Source organism: Cyprinodon variegatus, unplaced genomic scaffold (assembly GCF_000732505.1).
Source record: "Cyprinodon variegatus isolate N-32 unplaced genomic scaffold, C_variegatus-1.0 Scaffold384, whole genome shotgun sequence".
Classification (NCBI taxonomy): domain Eukaryota; kingdom Metazoa; phylum Chordata; class Actinopteri; order Cyprinodontiformes; family Cyprinodontidae; genus Cyprinodon; species Cyprinodon variegatus.
Genome location: NW_015150837.1, coordinates 693937 through 713580, shown reverse-complemented (window position 1 = coordinate 713580; position 19644 = coordinate 693937). Strand labels below are relative to the sequence as shown.

The window sequence follows — 19644 nt, the reverse complement described above, 5'->3', positions numbered from 1 at the left end:
CTAGGAAATCTCCAGGATCTTGTAGCCTTTCCGTGTGGATATTTTATCCACCTTTTATCAGTACTGCACATGCATGATCATAAGCAGAACTGGCACCAAAACCACGGAGAGAAGAAAGTATTTCTTGCTAGATTTTCATATTTTTGTTAGGTTTAAACATGCAGAGAAACTGTTAGTGTTGCAGTTATGCCTGTTCAAATTAAGTAGACTCCACTCACAGAGGCTCAGCTCTTAGGCACGCTGCTTCCCGCCCATTGCTTCAGGATCCTCCCCGCCTCTCTACCGTTTCATGGGCTTTCATAATACCAGGCATTACTCAAGTCGCCACCCTAGGGACTAGTTGTCCTCGTGGTTAGTCTGCTTAATACAAACGCAAAGAGGATCGTCTTGTCTCCACCAGCCGCGCACTCTGAGCTGAAGGCAAATTTCTTGCCAGAGAAGAAGAGGCCAGCCATTCATTACAGCTTCACTGGTGTCCATACTCTTCGTCAGCCGGAGCCAGTATGCAGGAAGAGGTCAGCCAACTCTCCTACAGCAGCGTTGTTGTGTTTCCTAGGGACAGGACTCTCTGACGGGGCTGTACAGCGTAGGATTGTTTTTGTTTCCGCCTAGTTTAAGAGCAGTTTTGGGGAATATTTATTTGTTTTTATTATGGTGAAATGAATCATTACTAAAATTTTAGAAACATATGGCTAAAACTGACAAATACTTAGAAGAGACAGACTGAACAATTACATTCAGGCATGTATTCTTTCTATGTCCAGTTTTCTCCTTGTTACTCTACTCCTGACATGTCATATTTGACTAAAGGGGTTCCTATCCTTTGCAAAACAACTTTTTCAGTCTAAGCAAAGAAGAATGACCATGGACTTTTCCCAGCTGCACACATACACGCCTCCACAGTGCGCTCCAGAGAACACCGGCTATACTTATTCTCTCAGGTGAGATCTCAGCGCTGCGCTGCAGCTCAATAACTGCAGCATCAAACATCCAGGTTGTGGCTTTAAAAGTTACATTTTTGTTAGTTAGAGCTGCACAGAAACAAAGTCAGAATGGGTGATTGTACTTTCAGATATCATTCTGTGTTTTTTTCAATATATTCTAAAACTGTATAAGTGTAGTTTATGCTACATTTTTCCGTAAATGTAGCTTCTATATTTTGATATATTGTAGAGATCGCTTTGTGTCATTATTCAGTCTGTTTTCATCGTCATTTGCTCTAGGCATGGTCAGCACCTTACCAGTAAAGTCTGTGCATGTGGAGGAATGTTACCGTCTTCAGAGCTGTCACCTTACCTCCTTAGAAGCTGTTAGACAAGAGAAAGGCATTTGGGTGTGTAGGTTAGGCAGTGAATTATTATTGGGTGTGTGTGCTGCAGTTTCTGACATCTGTGAGTTGACGTGCGATTACTTGACTATTGGAACTCTGGGCCCCCCATGTCTCAAGGGAAAGTATGCAAGTGTCTCGTATAAAAAAAGTCAAGTTTCAACACAGTCCTCATCAGATTAACTGCAGTGTCAGGTAGATTATATGGTTGTAAACCCAATCCACTGAATACAGCTGCTCTGTCTAGGGAAAGTAAGAACTGTTTGAATAAAATTTAAATGGTAGTATATTTAAAANGATCTTGTAGCCTTTCCGTGTGGATATTTTATCCACCTTTTATCAGTACTGCCAGCCTTCCTTGCCTCTGCTGAACTAGATGAGACATATTGCTGTCAGGGTGGTGTGTTTGGGATTTTTGCATGTAGGTCAAAAAGTAAAAGTTACATCTTAGTAGAGCTATTTCTACTACATGGCTTTTGGAAAACTGCTTAATGAGCTTCTTGTGGCTTTCCATTTACCACAGAATTCCCCTTTCTGCTTTGCGGAGTGGTTGATTATTTATGGTTGCAGGTTCTTGCGTCTCAGCTGTGAACTTCCAAAGCTCCTCCAGAGCTCTCTTTGGTGTCTGGTTGAGTTTGTGATGATGGACTTTCCCTAACTGTCCTCTGTGTGTGTTAGATGCCCATATTTTTGTAAGTTTACAGTTGTGCAAAAAAATGGAGGGGGTCCCTTTTAGATAATTTATTGAACAGTACAGATATTCAAAGCTCTGTATTTTTTGTTATAACTAGGGCTGTCACTAACGATTATTTTGCAAGATCAATTTGTCGATTATTTTTTTGATTAATAATCGGGAAGCCAAGGTCAATTAAATAAGATTTAATTAAATTAAACCAGTTATAGCTAAAACTCTTCCACTGGAGGACTCATGGATAGAGCATATTAACAGACATAAAACATTTTTTGTATCTTAAATGCAAAATGTTTATATAATGTTTTACAATTTTGATATTATTACTGCTCTAAGTGGGTTGCTCTGTCAGCTAAAGGCATATTTTATATTTTCTATACTCCAGTTAACGATTGATCGATTACAAAACTAGTTGTCGATTCTTTCAATAATCAATCAATCTGATTAATTATTTCAGTCCTAGTTATAACCCCACTATGCTTTAAATAGGCGTTACGCAGTTTTCCAATAATAATAATGCCACCAGTGTCTGAAATGAACTTTTTGACTCACTGGCCAAGCACATTTTTAAGTGCACAGAGAAAAAAAGTAAATATAATTTGCTGTTATATATTTTTAAGGAACGTATTATTTCACTATGGGATTATGTTAAATGCAAACAAGATTACAGTACAAGGTAATGTAATTTCATTAAATAAAGTTGTAATTTAAAAAAAGTGTGAAAGCAGAATACATTAATTTAATAAAGTGGCCATAAATAAAACCATTCATAAATCAACAAACTTTTTTCAACGTTATATTGTCCATAAATAAATCCCTAGCCTTTCATCCTATTGGATGGGCAGTGCAAAACAACTCTTTGTGTGTTTGTGTTGATATAGCCATCAGTGCATTCCAAGTTGCTGTAGCTCGGGTTGTTTATATTGAGCCTGATACATGGACATCCAGTGCATTTACTGTGTTTGTGTTCATGGATGCTATCAGTTTCATAGACTGACAGCCATCGACTAATTAATCGTGTCTGTTCTCTTCTGCGTATCTGTTATATGCTGAGCAGCTCATTAGCTTAGCATCATTGTCATAGATAAGCCAGTCTCTTTCGAAAACCAAGTCTTCCCAAAACCGCGATTTTTCAATAACTTTCAATAAACCGGGGGCTCTAAATCCTCGCTCCCTCTTGTCATTGACATGTTGTCTTTCAGAAGGCTTGGTTGCTCCAACTATAAAGCACCCCAGTTTGCTTAGATGACAGGGTGTGGGGGGTGTGCTCTCTGTATGTGTGTCTGTCTGTCTTATCCGCTTGTGAGGAACAAACGGACAGAGGGAATACTTACCGAAAGGAAAGTTGAAAGGATGTGACTGAAGCCTAACTGTGGTCCTACGTTTACTTGCCTTTTGGCGAATGGTGCTCTGGCATTAACTTGCACAATTAATGATTTAGTCACATTTGGCGAGTGTTAATTTCAGACCCTGACTGCCACCTGTGGCCAAAACACAGAACTGCACCACTCTCCTAGTAGTTGTCTTAGCTTGTGCTGGTTCATGACATAGTTTTCTTATTTGTATTTTTTCCACCTTATGTGGAGGTGCCATTGGACTCTGAGTTAAGCTGGATGTTGGTCGATTCTGAGTATCTACAAAGTCCATCTTGAATATAAAGCTTCAGCTTCGATTGTTTGCAAGGACCCATTCAACATGGACGCCTTTGACGCCACATCTGCCTAATAACGTGGGAACTGCTGACCTTAATTCAACAAAAACAGGCTCCAGGCTTGTAGATGCATCAGCACAGAACTACTGAGGTGTCATTCTGCTCACCATAAAGCGTCAAATAAATAGGTTATTTTTAAGATATTTTTCAGTAATTTTCATTTCATTCTTTTTGATGTAGCTGGGTTATTCCTCTGTCCCCATGATACTTTTTGCTCACTGATTTTGAAAGCAGCTGATTGCATTGATGGTTATAGAGGGCCATCAGAGTACGAACCTGAATTTAAAATCCACACCAGTGTAGTCTCCTTCCACTTGGAGTATTCACCACTTTATATTTGTCTTTCACAAGAAAGAAAATGCCAGTAAATTGGGTTGGAGTTCTTGTAATGATAAAATGTATAGAATTTTAAGGGGAATAAATACTTTTACAAGGTACCAACAGCCTAGCTTGTGTGTGTATGATGGGCTTTCTGTCCATCCACTGTATTGTGTTTCCTGTCAGAGCATAAGTTTTATAGTCATTTCCATAGCAACCACAGCAACATGTGACGTTGGTTTTTGTGCGATAAGGGAAGTGCTGTCGGTTCTGTCAGTGGGCGGTTAAATGTGGCCCTGCATGATTGATCCTAGTCAAAAGCCAAAAGCCAAATACTTCCTGTCCAAAAGTGGTTGTATGGAAAATGGAACATCCTCTATTTGGCCCAGAGCTCCCCCTCCTTTCCTTCCCTCTAGTAAATAGAGTTTAAACATTTTTGTGGAAAGATACTTTTTCCATTTAAGTTCAGGGAACTAGGAAGAAAGTATTTCTTTCACCTCAGTTCTGTTTTCCACCCAGGGTTTTCCCAGGTTTTTATGTTTGAAAATAAACTACTTACATCAGACAATGCTACATAAGGCCTGTGGTGTGGCAGCGCCTTATTTGAACTGCCACACCACACCTCTCCCAAATGTTCAGCTTTTGGCACAGAAGTGTCAGCTACTCTATAAAAAACATTCTGAACTGAGTGAAGAAGTCAAAGATCTGACAGACTCCATCATTGGTTTCCTGTTAATATATATTTCTTGTACAAAGTGTTACTCGTTTGGAAGCCTGAACTTCAACATGTTGATTTGTTGGAGAACTGCGCATATTTTTTTTAAAGCTATTTAACCTGAAAAAACCTTTCCCTGTTGTGTTAACTAGTGCTCGCAAAGTCAAAACTTTTCTGGCAAGGTTTGGACCGAGCTTTTGTAATCACTCTCTGGTTTTGCTGCTGCGATTTACTACCCACATGGTTTTTATTATTCCAGTGCAAAACAAACGTGTGTGTATCTCACAAATGGTAGCCAGAGTTTGTCGGGTAAGTTTGCTAAAAGAGCTGACTACCACCTAAAATATTATCTTAGGTCCTTCAGGGGCCTTTTGGTAATAATATGTTGGTTTGCTGCTAAATGCTCTCTGGAACATCCTACAGAAATCACAGACTCTTCCTCTTCAGTTATAATAGCAGCTGCTGAGAAAAGCACTTTTACAAAAACACATTTAATTGCTGCTTTTACTTTTGTGTTATGACAGGCAGCTACATATCATTCTTTAGTTGACTGTTTTTTGGCTCAAATGACTGAGTCAAAAATACAAGGGACACTTTTACTACGTCAGGCCGATAGAAGCAGTTAGTTGGAAACACTTCTACAGCAAACCTGTTAAAGTTATGTATTCACAATAGGGGTGGGTATTGGCAAAGAAGTCATTAATCGATTCAAATAACGATTCACATGCCACGATGCGATTCTATCACGATGCATCACGATACTTGAAATATTGCGATGCATTGCGATATTTTCACTGAACACTGTAAGAAAAAGATACAGCCCTTACCAGTGGCTGACTGGCTGTGTGTGATCTGGATAATGTCTTCAATTGATACTTAACTGAAAGCAACTGAATTCATACATAGCTGTATTTATTGAAATGAATTTTGGAGATGTTGCCATGAAAACAATTAGTGGACAGAAATATTACTATAACTGGTGTGGACACACTGACAAAAAGATCTTAGGATTCATCAAACTTAAAATAACAAAATAAGGATAATCAGTGCCGTTTACATGCCCTCAGTGGTCCTTTTGCAAATTACGTGCATCATATCAATTTCATTTTTACCTTCTTTGTTTTTAAAGCCAGAATGCATCCAAGCATCTGACCTGAAATGTGATGGAGCCGGAGGCCGAATTTTCTCAGTCTCCTCCATATTTTGTGTACGAATGACTCGTCTCAGTATCCCGCGGCCGGACATGCTTGTGACACAAAGCAAAGGGTGTCAACACATCCGCAGCGACATCTGCTGGACTGGAAGTTGTATTCCACTTGATTTGGCTGATGTGCGCCAACCATTAATGTATTTTATTTGTTCATTTTTTTTTTTTTATAATCGATTCTTGCCTTCAAGAATCGATGCAGTAGATCACAAAAATTAGAATCGCGATGCATCGTCATGACGATTATTTTGCACACCCTTAATTCACAACGGGTCTGCATAGTTATTGGATTATTATTGTGTCCAATGTTTATATCTCAAAAGCTGTTGGAAGGCAGATTTTTTTGTTTGACAATTAATTTTTTGCATGCTTATAAGATATTCACGCAGTAAAGTCTGTTTGCAGTCAACCCTGTTGATGCACAAGCTTCGAAAGCGATGAAGGGGAAAACAAGAAAGTGGATGGAATCCCTGAAATTCTTTAACCTTTATGTGTAGCATAAAATCCTGCAGATTATTATTTAGGAAGGTTTAGTGTTTTTATTTTTTTTTTTTAAATCTGCACAATTGTCCCAGCAAATTTAGACCATAAGACAAAACCCCGAAAATAATTAGTAAAATTCATCTAAATTACAGCTGGATGATACAATATATTTCTTAATTTTAGTTGATATGATACAATTTTGATATCCGTATAAACTGAATAAAAGCCCCAAAAAACTACCAAGACTGCCCACAACATAATACTTTAGAAACTTTTAAAAATTATTCAAAATAACAGTTAGAAAATAATTGCCTTATACAGCAAAACACATAAAACTACATAAAATCTGGAACGTCAATCAGTGACAAATAGTGTTATAATTTGTTAGTTTAGATTGAAATAACAGAAATGTCCTAAACAGACATTTTGTAAGTTTTTAGTGAAAAATATCTTTTAATAATTTGACCCTTTACGAATGAAAAACGTTTGATGAGCAGACTGACACCCCCTGTATTTCAGGCATCTATAAGCCCGTAACCTATTTTCCTGAATGTACTTCGGGTCAGAAGTTTCTTCGCTGTTCTGTGGATGTAACGTCAATCGACTTTATTTTAAATGGGTTCAAGCTAGCAAACAATTGAAGAATTATATTAGGACTGTAACAATTAATCAGATTAATCATAATTAATTGATTATTGAAATAATCATTCACTAATTTAGTAATCAATGAATCGTTAACTGGAGTGTAGAGACTCTAAAGCATGTCTTTATCTGACAAAGCAACCCACTTAGAGCAGCAATTATACCAAAATAAAAAAAAATAAAAAATTAAGATAAAAAAAATCCTTTCATCTGTCAATATGCTCTATCCAGAACCCCTCAAGTGGAGAAGTTTTAGTTTCACCTGGTTCTTTAAGTCTTCTTTAAGAAACCTTTGGCTATCTGATTATTAATCTATTAATCAAAAAATAATCAACAGATTAATTGATTTGCAAAATAATTGTTAGTTGCAGCCTTACATTATATCCTCTTTGTGGATACTCAGAAGTGCCCTGCATCCAGCTCAACTCATTTAATAACAATAACTTTGAACATGAAGGAAAGTTTGACTGTGCCCACAAAAATGTAGGAAGATGACTTAAACCTATAGTGTTATGTAACATGTTATTTTAGCAAGCTTGTTATCCTGATGGGAATGTTTTATTTTTATTTTTTCTCTAGGCTTGGCTCTTTATCAGTGTATCTTCCTGCCTCTAAATCTACTTTGTCCTTCTCTATTTATATCCCCGATGTGGGCTGTGAATGTCGCCTCCCAGAGAAGCGACACACAGATCAACCTGGAGAATAAGAGCAAATGAGTTTGTGATCTAATTAAGCACTACTGAGAATTACTGAGGAAACAAGAGCTCCTCCTTTAACATTGTTGTTATCTGACCTGTTGCGACTTTAATTAAAAAAAGGCGGGGAGGGGAGAAAAGATTTTATGTGATGGCCATCATATCACAAAACCTTTACTTATAAAAATTGGAAAAGTGTAAGAATCACATAAATTCAGCCTCCGTTACTTTGATACCTGTAAATAATTTGGGACATATCTTTTGTATTTCACCTAACTATTTAATAGTGTCCCCCTCTGGGAGTAATTTAACTGAGCACTGATAACCATTCAGTTCCTCTGATTATATTATTAGGTCATCAGCAAATATCTGTAGAACTTGATTAACAATGAGGAAGTGATTAAGCCTTTTCTGCTCATTGTGGTGGACCAGTGCTGTGTCTTACATCGGCCCTGAAGAACTGGAGTTTGGTAACTGAGATTTGCTTCAAAACATATTCATGTATTGGAATGGCCTAGTTAAAGTCCAGACCTAAATTCAGTTGATAATTTTTACCTTGAATGTTGCTGTTTACTGAGCCTCTTTATTATAGCTGTGTTTTAACTGTTTTGTAAAGAGGAACAGGGAAAAGTTTTGGTCTGTAGATATAAAAAGCTGAAGTAGACATTTTGCAGAATACTCAGTATACTCAAAATACTGAATATAAATGACAGAGGGGCCGCTTTTTTAGCTTTCACGTGTTAAAACAAAAAAAGAGAGAGAGGAATATTGAAAACCATTAATCATTTCACTTTTACTTCTCAAATTAAGGACTGCTTTGTGTTCGTTTATTGCCTAAAATCCTAAATTGAAGTTTGTTGCATTGTGATCAATTGTAAAGTAGTTCACTGGGTATAAATGCTATTGCAGAGCCGTGTATTGTAATGTTTGTATGTGGCTGTAGGCTACAGCATTTGTTTCTTTATCACTAAGCCCTAGGATAGGACTACACATGAGTTGGCATCGGTATAAGATAATTTTGCCTTTTAATGTTTATGGATATTTATTCATTAACGCGGCTGCTTTGGCTCAGGATGTAACTTGGAAAACTGCAGGTGTTCCATACTGTATGTTGGAAAACAAGTTTTTTTTCCAGTGAGATCAGCAGCAATACAATTTCAAGAGATGTATACAAAAACAAACTACATGTAAAAATTGGATATGATGCGGCAAAATAGATTGCAGATCACTAGCATGTTTTAAAAACATATAGTAATGAAACAGACTTTGTTTACACAAATCTTTGAGGGTTTGGCATAAAACTCCCAATGAAGGAGGTTCATGCATAAATATGCAAGTATGGAGGGAAAAATTGAATCAGTTTGGATTCCTTTAGTTTGTTTGTTTGAGGCCTTCTGCGCAGCTGGGCTTATTTGCTTATATTACCAACAACTGGTCCAATGTTCAGCAGCAGGTAAATTCCACCCAACATGCAGAGCAGGAAACTGGTCCTAGTGTTTTAACTAGAGAGGAGACAGTTGGTTAAGCACGTAGGAGGCAGGCTCAAGCTGAAAGTGCATAATTGGCCCTGTCAGGGTGTGTAATCCTTAAATTTTATTCCCAGACTGAGTTGCAGAGAAAAAAACCTTGTGCAAGACCAAATATTTCTGCTGGAATTTACAACCTAGTTAGCTGGAGCAGTAAAGTAAGATGTAATATATAGCCAATGTGCACACACACAGCAGCTTGTGCCCTAATGATAAAACTAGCAGCTTTGTTGTAAACAGTGAGCATAGCTGATTGTCAGGTGTGTAACAGGACGGCTGTTATCTTTCATCTGGTCAAAGAGACTTATTGTACTTTCACCCTCTTAATATCAATTAATCAGCAACAAAAACAAATAAATAAAAAACAAAACACACTGACATTTCAGATTTCCATTTGCAATGTTCTGAATTCACCAGCTAAGAGGAACTAATAACTCTGAGAGAATTATTGCAGATGTGGCCTGTTAGTCATGCCTAAGTTTTGGCACAGAAAGCCCACTCAGAGATGTGGGTGTGGCCCTCTGAGTCACTGTAAGGCACGCCACTGAACATTCACGGTATGTTTCCTCTTAACGTATTAAATAGCAGTGAGCTGAGTTTTTTTTTTTCTCATGGCGTTGGGGATATTCGCCTCGTATATTTGTCTTGGTCTTTGCCTTTAGAGACGTTTTTTTTCTCTTCTTTCTTTCCCATGTGAGTGAGTAATTTCCTGTTGGGAACAACCCAGCAGCATCACAGCACTATAAAAAGCCTGTGTTTGTTTTCATTTAAGAAATCTCTTACACTGAGATGCTAAAGATGAGGAACTTCAAATTAAAATAGGAGATTTGTGTTGCTGGCTAAACCTTTTGGTCTTTCATCCTTGTTTCTAAATATATTTCGGTACAGTCAATAGAAGCAGCCTATCTTGGGTCTCATATGCTGCTTGATGATATTGTGTTTTTTTTTTTACTGATTTCTCATTCTGTTTTCCCCTTCTTTCTTTGTCACTCTTGTTCCAGTTCAAGTTACTCCACTGCAGCATTAGAGTTTGAGAAGGAGCACCAGATTGCTCCTGTGTACGAGTCGCCTAAGATGTCACGACGGAGCCTGCGTCTGCAGAACAGTGCCAGTCATTATGGTACGGAGAGTGGGGCTGATTACTCGCAGAACCACACAAGCAGCTATACCAGCACCAGGAAGGAGGGACGGTCAGTCAACGCTTTCTGAACACTTTCTCTTACCAGCTGCATTGTTAAATTCTGGTTGGATTTTAATTTATATCCAATCTTACAAACTTAGTTGATTTATGTGGTTTTGATTTCCAATTTTTTTATTCTTTTATTTATTTCTGTTAAAAGTTTTGATGACTTGATTAAACTCAGATGTTAACTTGTTTTCCTCCTTTATTTTGACTGCATTTTACAGTAACTCACATTAGCACTAATTCACATTGAAAACGCTTAGCTTTTTAAAATTGAAACCATAAACTTAAATTTTATTTATTTTTTGTGATAAACCAGCACAAAGTCATTTGTTAAGACTAAGGCTTATTACATTTGCTCTTCTTCTCTAAGAAGTTCAATATATCTTTGTATTCAAACACTTTACTCTGATACCCCTTATAAAAACTCTTTCTTACAAAAGTAAAACAAATAAAACAAAAACAGGCAGACTATAATGATGAAGTGATGTAAGAAGAGAATTGGTAACATTTGACCCCTTAGATATATTTTTTGTGTCTTTCCTTGATTTTCTTTGATTTTATCCTTTTTTTCACTAAATTGTGACGCATAGTTGTAGTTGATTTTTTTTTTCCTTTGTGTGCGCACACACAAAAAAATTCAAACTGATCAGACTTTGTTTAGACAACAAAAATCATGAATCAACTAACGAATAAATAAAAATCAGACTACTACAAACTAGCTGTTAGGGAAAACGAAAACAGGGATCTTTCCAATAAATTTGCTTTTTTTGACCTGTTAACATCCCACTAGCTGTTGCTCATTTGGAAACTGCGTTGCTGACGCTTTTTTCGTGTTCCACCAAAAATCTATACGTATATATTTTTTTTTATAGGAATTTCTTTCTCTAGATTTAACCAGGGTTCCTGTGGGGTATTAAAAATCTTACGTCTTAAATTTACACATTTAAATTTAATGTCATAGGTCTTAAAGCGTATTATAAGTCTAGCAAGCCACCAAGCTAAGTGTTGGATTGTTTATTAGAAATGCACCATTGGAGATCTACATAAGACTTTCAGAAAAGTCTAGATGGCTGACAGCTATTAGCTTGGCGCTGCACAAACATTATGTGAGCGCTGGAGTTGTAGTTATGCAAGATTCCTCATGCCTCACTTTGATCTGCGAAGGACCGTACATGCAGCAGAACTAAAAAAGTTGTGACTAACATTAACGTTGGTGTACTTTGTGTATCCAGTGTTCTGTCAGATCAACATACCTCATCAGGCCAGCAAACCCATGGTCAATACGCATGCGCAAGATGTTAAATTTGTGTATGTGTATACTAGTAACATTTATCAATTTAGTTCATCCCTGTTTATTCCTTTAGTTACAGTATGTTCGAAAAAAAACACTTTAAACTACCTCAACGGGCTTGTATCCCTTTAGACAGACAAGTAGACAAGGAGACAGAGAGAGAACATCCTCCACAGCATCTTCGTCCCCACTTTCCTCCTCTAAGTAAAAAATTTATTACGAGGGAGGCTTGTCCACGACCTCCGACACAAAACTCTCCTCCTCTTGCATATTTCCGCTGTCCATAGCGTTCCTTGATAGTTTAATTTCTAACTCACCAATTTAGTGCTATTTGGTCCTGGTGTAATTTCCCATTGTGATCCTACTAGCACTAAGTTGCTAACTGGTTAGCAAGATGCTTCCGAGACACCAGCCACAATCAAACTTGATTTCGACCCTTCCGCCACAATAATCCTGCCCTCTTGGTAAACGACCAATCACATTCACTTTATTCACTCGTGTAAAGTCGTGCATCACTCAGGAGATTTCGGTAATGCAACGATTGGAACGGCTGTTTATCTGTGCCTTTAATTTTTTCTGTGTTTATACACATTTAAACACAGTTTTGTGTGTACCGTAGTTGGCAACTGAAATTCAGCCTGATTTAAATAAATACATTTTCTTATATTCCAGAAAGGCTCTTTTTTTTTTTTCTCATATGCCCATAAAATGGATATTCAATTTTAACCTAAGTGGTCTTAAAAGTTTTAAATGTAACTTTTCTTAACTCGTAGGAACCCTATTAATCAATAACCCCCAGCCATCTGATTTGTACATATCTGTTCACACAGTGTTGGTCTTCAAAGCCATCATGCATTGTACAGTTTACCATCTTACATCATCTGACCTGTGTGAGAATCTTAATGTTCTCATCGTGTCTCAGATATGTAATCACATGCAGCACAGTGCATGGCTCATTTTTTCTTTTATTTTTTTTTCTTTCCCAGGACGTCACGAAGCAGAAAGCAGCAGTCTACGTCCAGTTCTATGTCTTTATCCCTGAGCCAAATAGCAACACCAAGACAAACCCTGTCCTTCTCAGCTGCTAGTACCCCGATCGACAGCAGCAGAACCACTCATGAAAGCGACAGAACGTCTGACGTCTCACTGCTGGCGTCGGCTCAGGATCAATCTCGCTTGAGGCAGCGCCGAGTAACCACCACCACGACTACCACAACCACTACTGTGGATGGACAGTGGGGTGAGATGAAAAAACACAGATTTGATCACAGAACATTTTTAAGTGCTTAATTTCCTCAGAAAAGCCACGTTTCGCAATTAAGCTATTATCTTAAAAATCAAGTTGGTTAAATGTTCTGTTTGTTCTATCTGCTTCAGGGCAGCGCTCCAGCCACAGTTCATCAAACATCAATGGAGATGCCAGCGTTTCCAAGTCCCACGCCTCGCTACCTAATGGTTACATCTGCAAAGATTGTTCATTTCACTCTCAGAAAACGGACTCCCATATCACAGAGTCATCATTATCCTCATCGCCCTGCCAAACAGCGGAACTCTCCACTGATGTCCTCTCCTCCGTATCTTCACCTTACACAAGTATTTATACCAGGGACAGAAGTCGAAGGAACAAGACGGGTAAGAAAATGTTTTAATGTGAAACTATTTGAGCTGGAATGTTTAACCCTGTATAAGCAGATAAATGACGTGAGAAGGAGAATGTTAATAATTATTGATGTTTCTCCAAAGGTGTCCTGATGTCAATGGGGAACTCATGTATGCAATACAGCAAAAAAGCCCTGGCTCACATCGCGTCGTTAGTCTCCATCTTCTACAGCAGTTTGGTCTGGCTGGTTACTAAGACCAGGAGCTCAGCAGGAAAAGGTATTCTTTTAACCATCAGCCCTTTATTCTCCGTATCCAGTCCTCTGATCATTGGCTCTCTAGTTTTTTATTTATCTCTCACTCTTTCCTGTTGTTCGATCAGTCTGTTCCTCTATTTCTGCTGTCTGGATTTGTTTTGGATTTGAATTTCTGTCATTTACTTCTCTTCCCGATCCTTACTGATAATCTTTTTTATTTTTCCAGTTCCTCCTAAAAGTATTCATACTCCTAGAACCTTTATACAGTTTTGTCAAATTGCAACTAAAATCTTTAATTGTGTTTTAATGAAATGTTGCATGGTAGGACTTCATGTTAAAGCAAAAGGGAGAGGATTCATGTGTTTCTTTTTCATTACTTACTAAAAGAAATTTGAAAATGTTTCCTTTATTTATCTATTTCATTTTACACCAATATCCCCTGTTCTTTAAAGCCTCAGAATGAAGGGAGATAGTAGAGAAGTTCCTGTTTTGTTTTGTCTTATACACCAGTGATGATGAAGCTTTTGTAGCAGGGGTGGAGCTAGAAGTGGGGCCAGGGTCGGCGCTGGCCATCAATAGCAAATCAGTGGCCACCCCATACTTTCCAATCTCAAACAGAAGTTGGCAGCAGTGATACTCTCAGGTTGAATGTTTGGACTGATTTTTCTTCCTGACAGTGAAGGAGTTCACCATTATGCAGATCTGCAACAAAGTGTCCTGATAGATAAGGTCTCCAGCCAGAACCCCTCACCAATTTAGACAACATACTTGTATAATTATTTTTTGTAGATTTATTGGCAAAGGCTTTCTGAAAATCTACTCTTGTCTTTATTGATTTATTATGCGAATATGGATGTTTTTTTTTTTCTTTTAGTGTGATTAGTTTAGATTGACCCTAAACTGGTTTTGTTGCCCATCAGTTTTCTGCCACCTGGCTCTGCCACTGCAGTACTAGAACACCATGTCTGATGCTAAAATATTGATCTCTAGTTTCAGGAAACTAATACTTACATCACCTGTATGCACGGTAGTTGTAGCATTAGACTTTAGACTCACTTTTCCTCTGCAGGGACAGTAAAGGTGGTCAGAAAAATACAACCAACATTCAACAAAAGTTCAAGGGGTTTGAATACATTTGCAAAGGCAGTGTTTTTGTCTCTCTAACCATTAATCTGGTCTCAATTTGGACTAACGGTGCTTATGTGGACAGGGGTTTCGTCGGATGTGTCAGCAGGTGTCCAGGCCTCGTTCTCAGACTCCTGGAGACAAGCCTGGTCCTCTTCTTTGTCCAACCTGTGGCTATTTAGGCAGACTGCCCTCCACAGGATGATGGGCTCCAAGGTGTATGGCTTTGAAGAACAAGGTATCTGCCGTTGGCTCGCTGGAGAAAAGAAAAATCACAGCTCTAGGTTTTCTGCTTCTCTCCCTTTAATGAACTTTCTTTACTTTCTAAACTTTTACTTTTTTGTTGAACCATATAGAAAACTGCTGCAGAGATACAGTAGATTGCTGCTCGCTCACAAAGTTTGTGAGCCTTTGATGAATGTTATAGTCTTCCTCTTTTTTTTTTGATCAACTTTCACTTTCACGCCTTTTTCTGTTTTTGAAAGGGGAATTGTACAGGAATCAAAATAACTTGCCACACCATTGTTTCAAGTCTTCAGACACACCATAACACCTGTTGCACTTCATTATGTTAAATTCAATTATGAGAGTAGATATGCACTTGAATGGTCCCTTTAAGGTCAACTTCTGAAACCCTTTTAAACCTAATATTTTAACGATTATGCTTTTTTTTAAGAAGTCCTTAAATCCTCTTCCCATAAATGGAAAGCAGGTTTTTGACCAAAGTTTTTATATATGTTTCTATCCAATGTTTTCCTTAATTGCATTCGTTCCACAGAGGCAGCGATTGTATTTTCTCTGATGGTTCATTTTCACTTCTTTATTTATTATTCCTGTTTCTAGCAGGTTCTTCTGTGCATTCTCTTCCCTGGTTTCATGCCTGCTTGCTTCACGGCAAAAGCTAAATTTCCTCCACAGTCAATCTTGTGTCATCATGGTTTCCTCGACTTCTAGTGTGTTCTCCATGATGCTCGGCGCAAAAAAACTTTCATCATGCAAATGAATCTGTCATTTGTGTTTTGCAGGTCACTCTAGCTTCTGTGGAAGCATGAACGTGAAGGATCTGGTGACGGAAGAAACCTCCCATCTTAATCTCAATGGTTCCCTATGTAAGCAGACACAACACATGGTCTCTTTTCTCTTTGTGTGGGGTTCCTGATTGACAAAGTCAATGATATGCATGCCCCGTGTCAGGAGCAGTGGGCAGAGGTTGTGTGAACTGCTCCAACTGCTCTGCAGCCTGTTGACCTTCATGACCTGCAGAAAGTGAAGCAAAACCTTACTAATCCATATAGGGTTTCTAAAAAGCATCATTTTTAAAATGCGTCATAGTATGTGATTATGATGCATGTCTGTTTTATTAGTCTGTTTATTTTATTTAAAGAAAATAGATATAAAGGAAATTGGATGGAAAGTGAAGAGGCATAGCAGGTACCTACTTCTTACGGTTATTGTATTCACGTTTTAGTTGGCTTGTAATGCGTGGCTTGAAGGTTTGTAAATACATGAATTTAATATGCAAAAATATTAAAATCACAAAGTGTCGATTAATCAAAATTGAATGGCTTTAAAACAAATGTTGAACACATTAACCATCCTAACAGGGGAATAGGTCCTTGTTCTCACTCTGATAGACAAAGACTTGTTGAAGGCTTGGTTCTGTCTTTGTCTTTAAACTAAGTACAGCTTTTAGGAGCTGTAACTGGTGACCTATCAGCCAATCAAAATAATGGATTCACAAAATGTTTTTTAAGGAAATGTGTAACTGACACATTTAATTCCCTCCTGACTTCTGAGAAACATAATTTTTTCTGATACAGAGAATCAACTCAGACTTTAAACACCATATAAATAGGGTCTCTATGTTAACAAAATACTTTTACCGGTAAGCCAGTGTGATTTTCTTGGGTATTTCAATCATTAAATCCAGGGAAAAGAAAAACAAAGCTAACTAATAAATACACAGGTTTATTTGGGCTGCAAAAAATAAAAACTATTGATTGGGTCCTACATTAATAGATTCCTCATGTGATTAATCGCTTACTTTCTGCTGAAGTCGAGGCGATGACGCAAACTAGTTTCACCTTTAAATCATTAAACAAGCTGATAAGACAAAAGCCTTTTTTTTTTTTTTAGAATGGTGTTCTTAAGGTTATGTTAATGTTTTCCATCAAGCTTTGCAGCTGTTATCATTGTATAATTTTCTATAGTTTGCTATAGGCGCTTGATTCTCATTTATGTTTACTGATTGCAGAGTAATTTATTCATGCAGCTTCTTTACTTTTGTTTGATTATGTTTGCATTCTGCTTCTCTGCTGTCCATTATTTTGAAAACACAGGTGATGACTGTAAAGGAAAGCAGTACACTGAGTCTCACACCGTCGTCCTCACACAGACCTCTAGGTCAAGGCGCTTCATGGGGGCGCTGTGGAGCCTCCTAGCTTATGCAGGTTAACTGAAGCTTCATTACTAACGCTGATCATTCCTTTACACTGACGTGTGTAAAAGAATATCTTTGTAAAAAAGATGTGCGGATGTTATTGGTGAACCTCATTCACTTTATATTGCAGGTTCCTGTCTGCTGCAGCCTGGTCAATGTGTGCTTGGGGCTGGTAAAGCTTTAGGTTCAGGAGTTACCTCAGCAGCGCAGAGGCTCCTCTCATTCTTCTGGATGATCGTAGCAACCCCCGGTAGGTTTAGTTTTTTTCTTAATTTCTCTAAAAAATATCCTCAATCCCTTCTTTTGTCTGATTGTTTAAATCATTTTTGCATTTTCAACCACTTTTAGTGAAGGCAGGAAAGGGACTGCTGTGGTTTCTTGCAACAGGATGGTACCAGATGGTGTCTTTCATGTCTTTCCTCAACGTCTTCTTTCTGACTCAGTAAGATTGCTTTCCTTTTATAATGTGAATGAATAATAAATAGGTTTGATATTTTGTTATTAATATGCATTATATATGACTCTAAAGAATAAATAAAAGTGGCTATTTTCTACTAAATTAAGTTTATTTTCCAATATGCTCCAGAAAATGTGCAATATAGAAAAAATGAGTTAAATAAAAAATATAAAATAAAATCTCTACTTAAATCATTTTTAAATATTTGACTAAAGGAACATTTTATGGTTTCTAATCTGGATTTTTCTGGTCTCAATTCTTTATATTATTTTGTATTTATCAGTAGTAATATTTAGTGTGTGCCTCTGTGTTTCAGATGCCTTCCCAAACTCTGGAAACTCCTCTTGCTCCTTTTGCTCCTTCTGCTCCTTCTGCGTGAGTGAATCATCTAGTTTTAAACTAGATGTAATCCATTTACTCTAGTCAGCACACACAGAAAGATGTGCAAATACTGGAACCAGCACAGATCTCTAGAGTGCTGTAAATGTAGCAGCAGAAACAGGCCAACCTTTTTGAGTTTTCACTGTAGATCAGACATTAAAAAACAGTATATATTTCTCAGGTGATGCATTTTAATAATGTATCCTTTAATTAAGTTTTCAGATACAGTTTACACAATGATGAAAGTTTATGAATCAAAACCTTTCAATCTTATTTGCTCTATTTTTGCTGCACATTTAATTTTAAATGTCAATATTCCATGTATAGGATTTGAAATTAGTAACCTTAATGTTTAGAAAATGTTTAACCAATGAGACAAAGACTGTTATAAAAGATCTCTCTTTTAAGGAACATTTAAGCTCATGTTCTTCTGTCCTCCTGCAGTTTTATGGTGGTGGCTTCCGTCCGCCGCTGCTCTGCTTGCCTACCTTCCAGCCATAAACCTCACTGAGTGGCGTTCTAGATCCTCATTCAACTACTTCTCGAACTTGGCTGCTGTTCCTGCTGCTGTCCCTGCAACAGAGTCTCCCATGGAGCAGGCTCATGTCACTCCAGTCTCGCAAGCAACAGTGAGTAGCCTCAGTGCTTCATTGGAATTAGTAACCTTAATATTAACTGGTTCATTGCTGCTGGCTAGCTTAAGTGTTAAGTCACCCATCATGCAAACAGGAGGCCTGGATTCCTATCCCAGCTGGGGGGAATGAGCTGCCATTGTGGGTCCTTCAGCAAGAGAAATATATACCGTCACCTGAGAGATATATACCGTTCTGCAAGACCCTTCGCACTAATGCCTGCTTTGGGGAGTGGCGGCCTAGTGGTTAGGGTATTGCGCTTGGAATCCTGAGGTTCTGAGTTCAAGCCTCACTCCCACTCTGGCTCCCTGAACAAAGACCCTTAACTCCACGCTGCTCCCCGGGCGCCGCACAATGGCAGCCCACTGCTACCCAAGAGGATGGGTTAAATGCAGAGTTCATTTCATTGCTCTGTACTTGTGACAATATAATGGCAATAGAAGAATAAATAACATCTATAAACCTTATTAAACTTTCTGACAACCAAAGAGTTTAGTACCGTAGTTTGCTTTCAAGTTTTATATAATTGACCACAAGAAATCAGTGCATTATTGTAAAATGCAAAAAATAATGTTTTTTTGTTTTGTTTTTTTATGTAAAAAGTGTTCCGATGGCTGTAGGCAATGTCTTATATTAGTTATGTATTTTATCATAACCTCCCATTCCTAAATGTTTCCCTGACCTGTCTGCTGTTTCGCTTGCCCAGCTTGTCAGCGAGTCTTACTGAGCAGCTTGTTTTAAATTAGATGAAATTATACACAAATGGACTTTAATTCCTTATGTCCTGACTTCAGTTTGTTGCAACTGAATTGAATTAAAAGCCTTTATTGTCATTGTACACAATACATAATAGCTGATAGTAAAGTATAATGGAAATCCATGTAATAATTTAACAAAATGTTGAATGTGTCATGCCTTCACAAACTACAGTATTTAGCATCTGTATTGATTAAGAGTAAAA

At 37.8% G+C, this 19644-nt stretch overlaps 1 protein-coding gene across 4 annotated transcripts in view; it reads left to right on the top strand.

Annotated features, from left to right (window-relative positions):
* The window catches only part of LOC107092535 (SUN domain-containing protein 1-like), a 35271-nt gene that overhangs the window by 10179 nt on the left and 5448 nt on the right, over nt 1–19644 (top strand). Inside the window, exons 1-13 of one of the 4 annotated variants that reach the window (XM_015387061.1) lie at nt 125–515; nt 844–941; nt 10317–10505; nt 12779–13032; nt 13170–13424; nt 13536–13670; nt 14859–15011; nt 15799–15882; nt 17113–17223; nt 17344–17463; nt 17562–17655; nt 17987–18045; nt 18496–18680. In XM_015387061.1, coding sequence (XP_015242547.1) covers nt 504–515; nt 844–941; nt 10317–10505; nt 12779–13032; nt 13170–13424; nt 13536–13670; nt 14859–15011; nt 15799–15882; nt 17113–17223; nt 17344–17463; nt 17562–17655; nt 17987–18045; nt 18496–18680 — 1749 coding nt within the window. In that variant the 5' untranslated portion in view covers nt 125–503. Of the gene's footprint in view, nt 1–124; nt 516–843; nt 942–10316; nt 10506–12778; nt 13033–13169; nt 13425–13535; nt 13671–14858; nt 15012–15798; nt 15883–17112; nt 17224–17343; nt 17464–17561; nt 17656–17986; nt 18046–18495; nt 18681–19644 lie in introns of those variants that run through there. The other 3 variants (XM_015387064.1, XM_015387062.1, XM_015387063.1) reach the window with 3 other exon arrangements.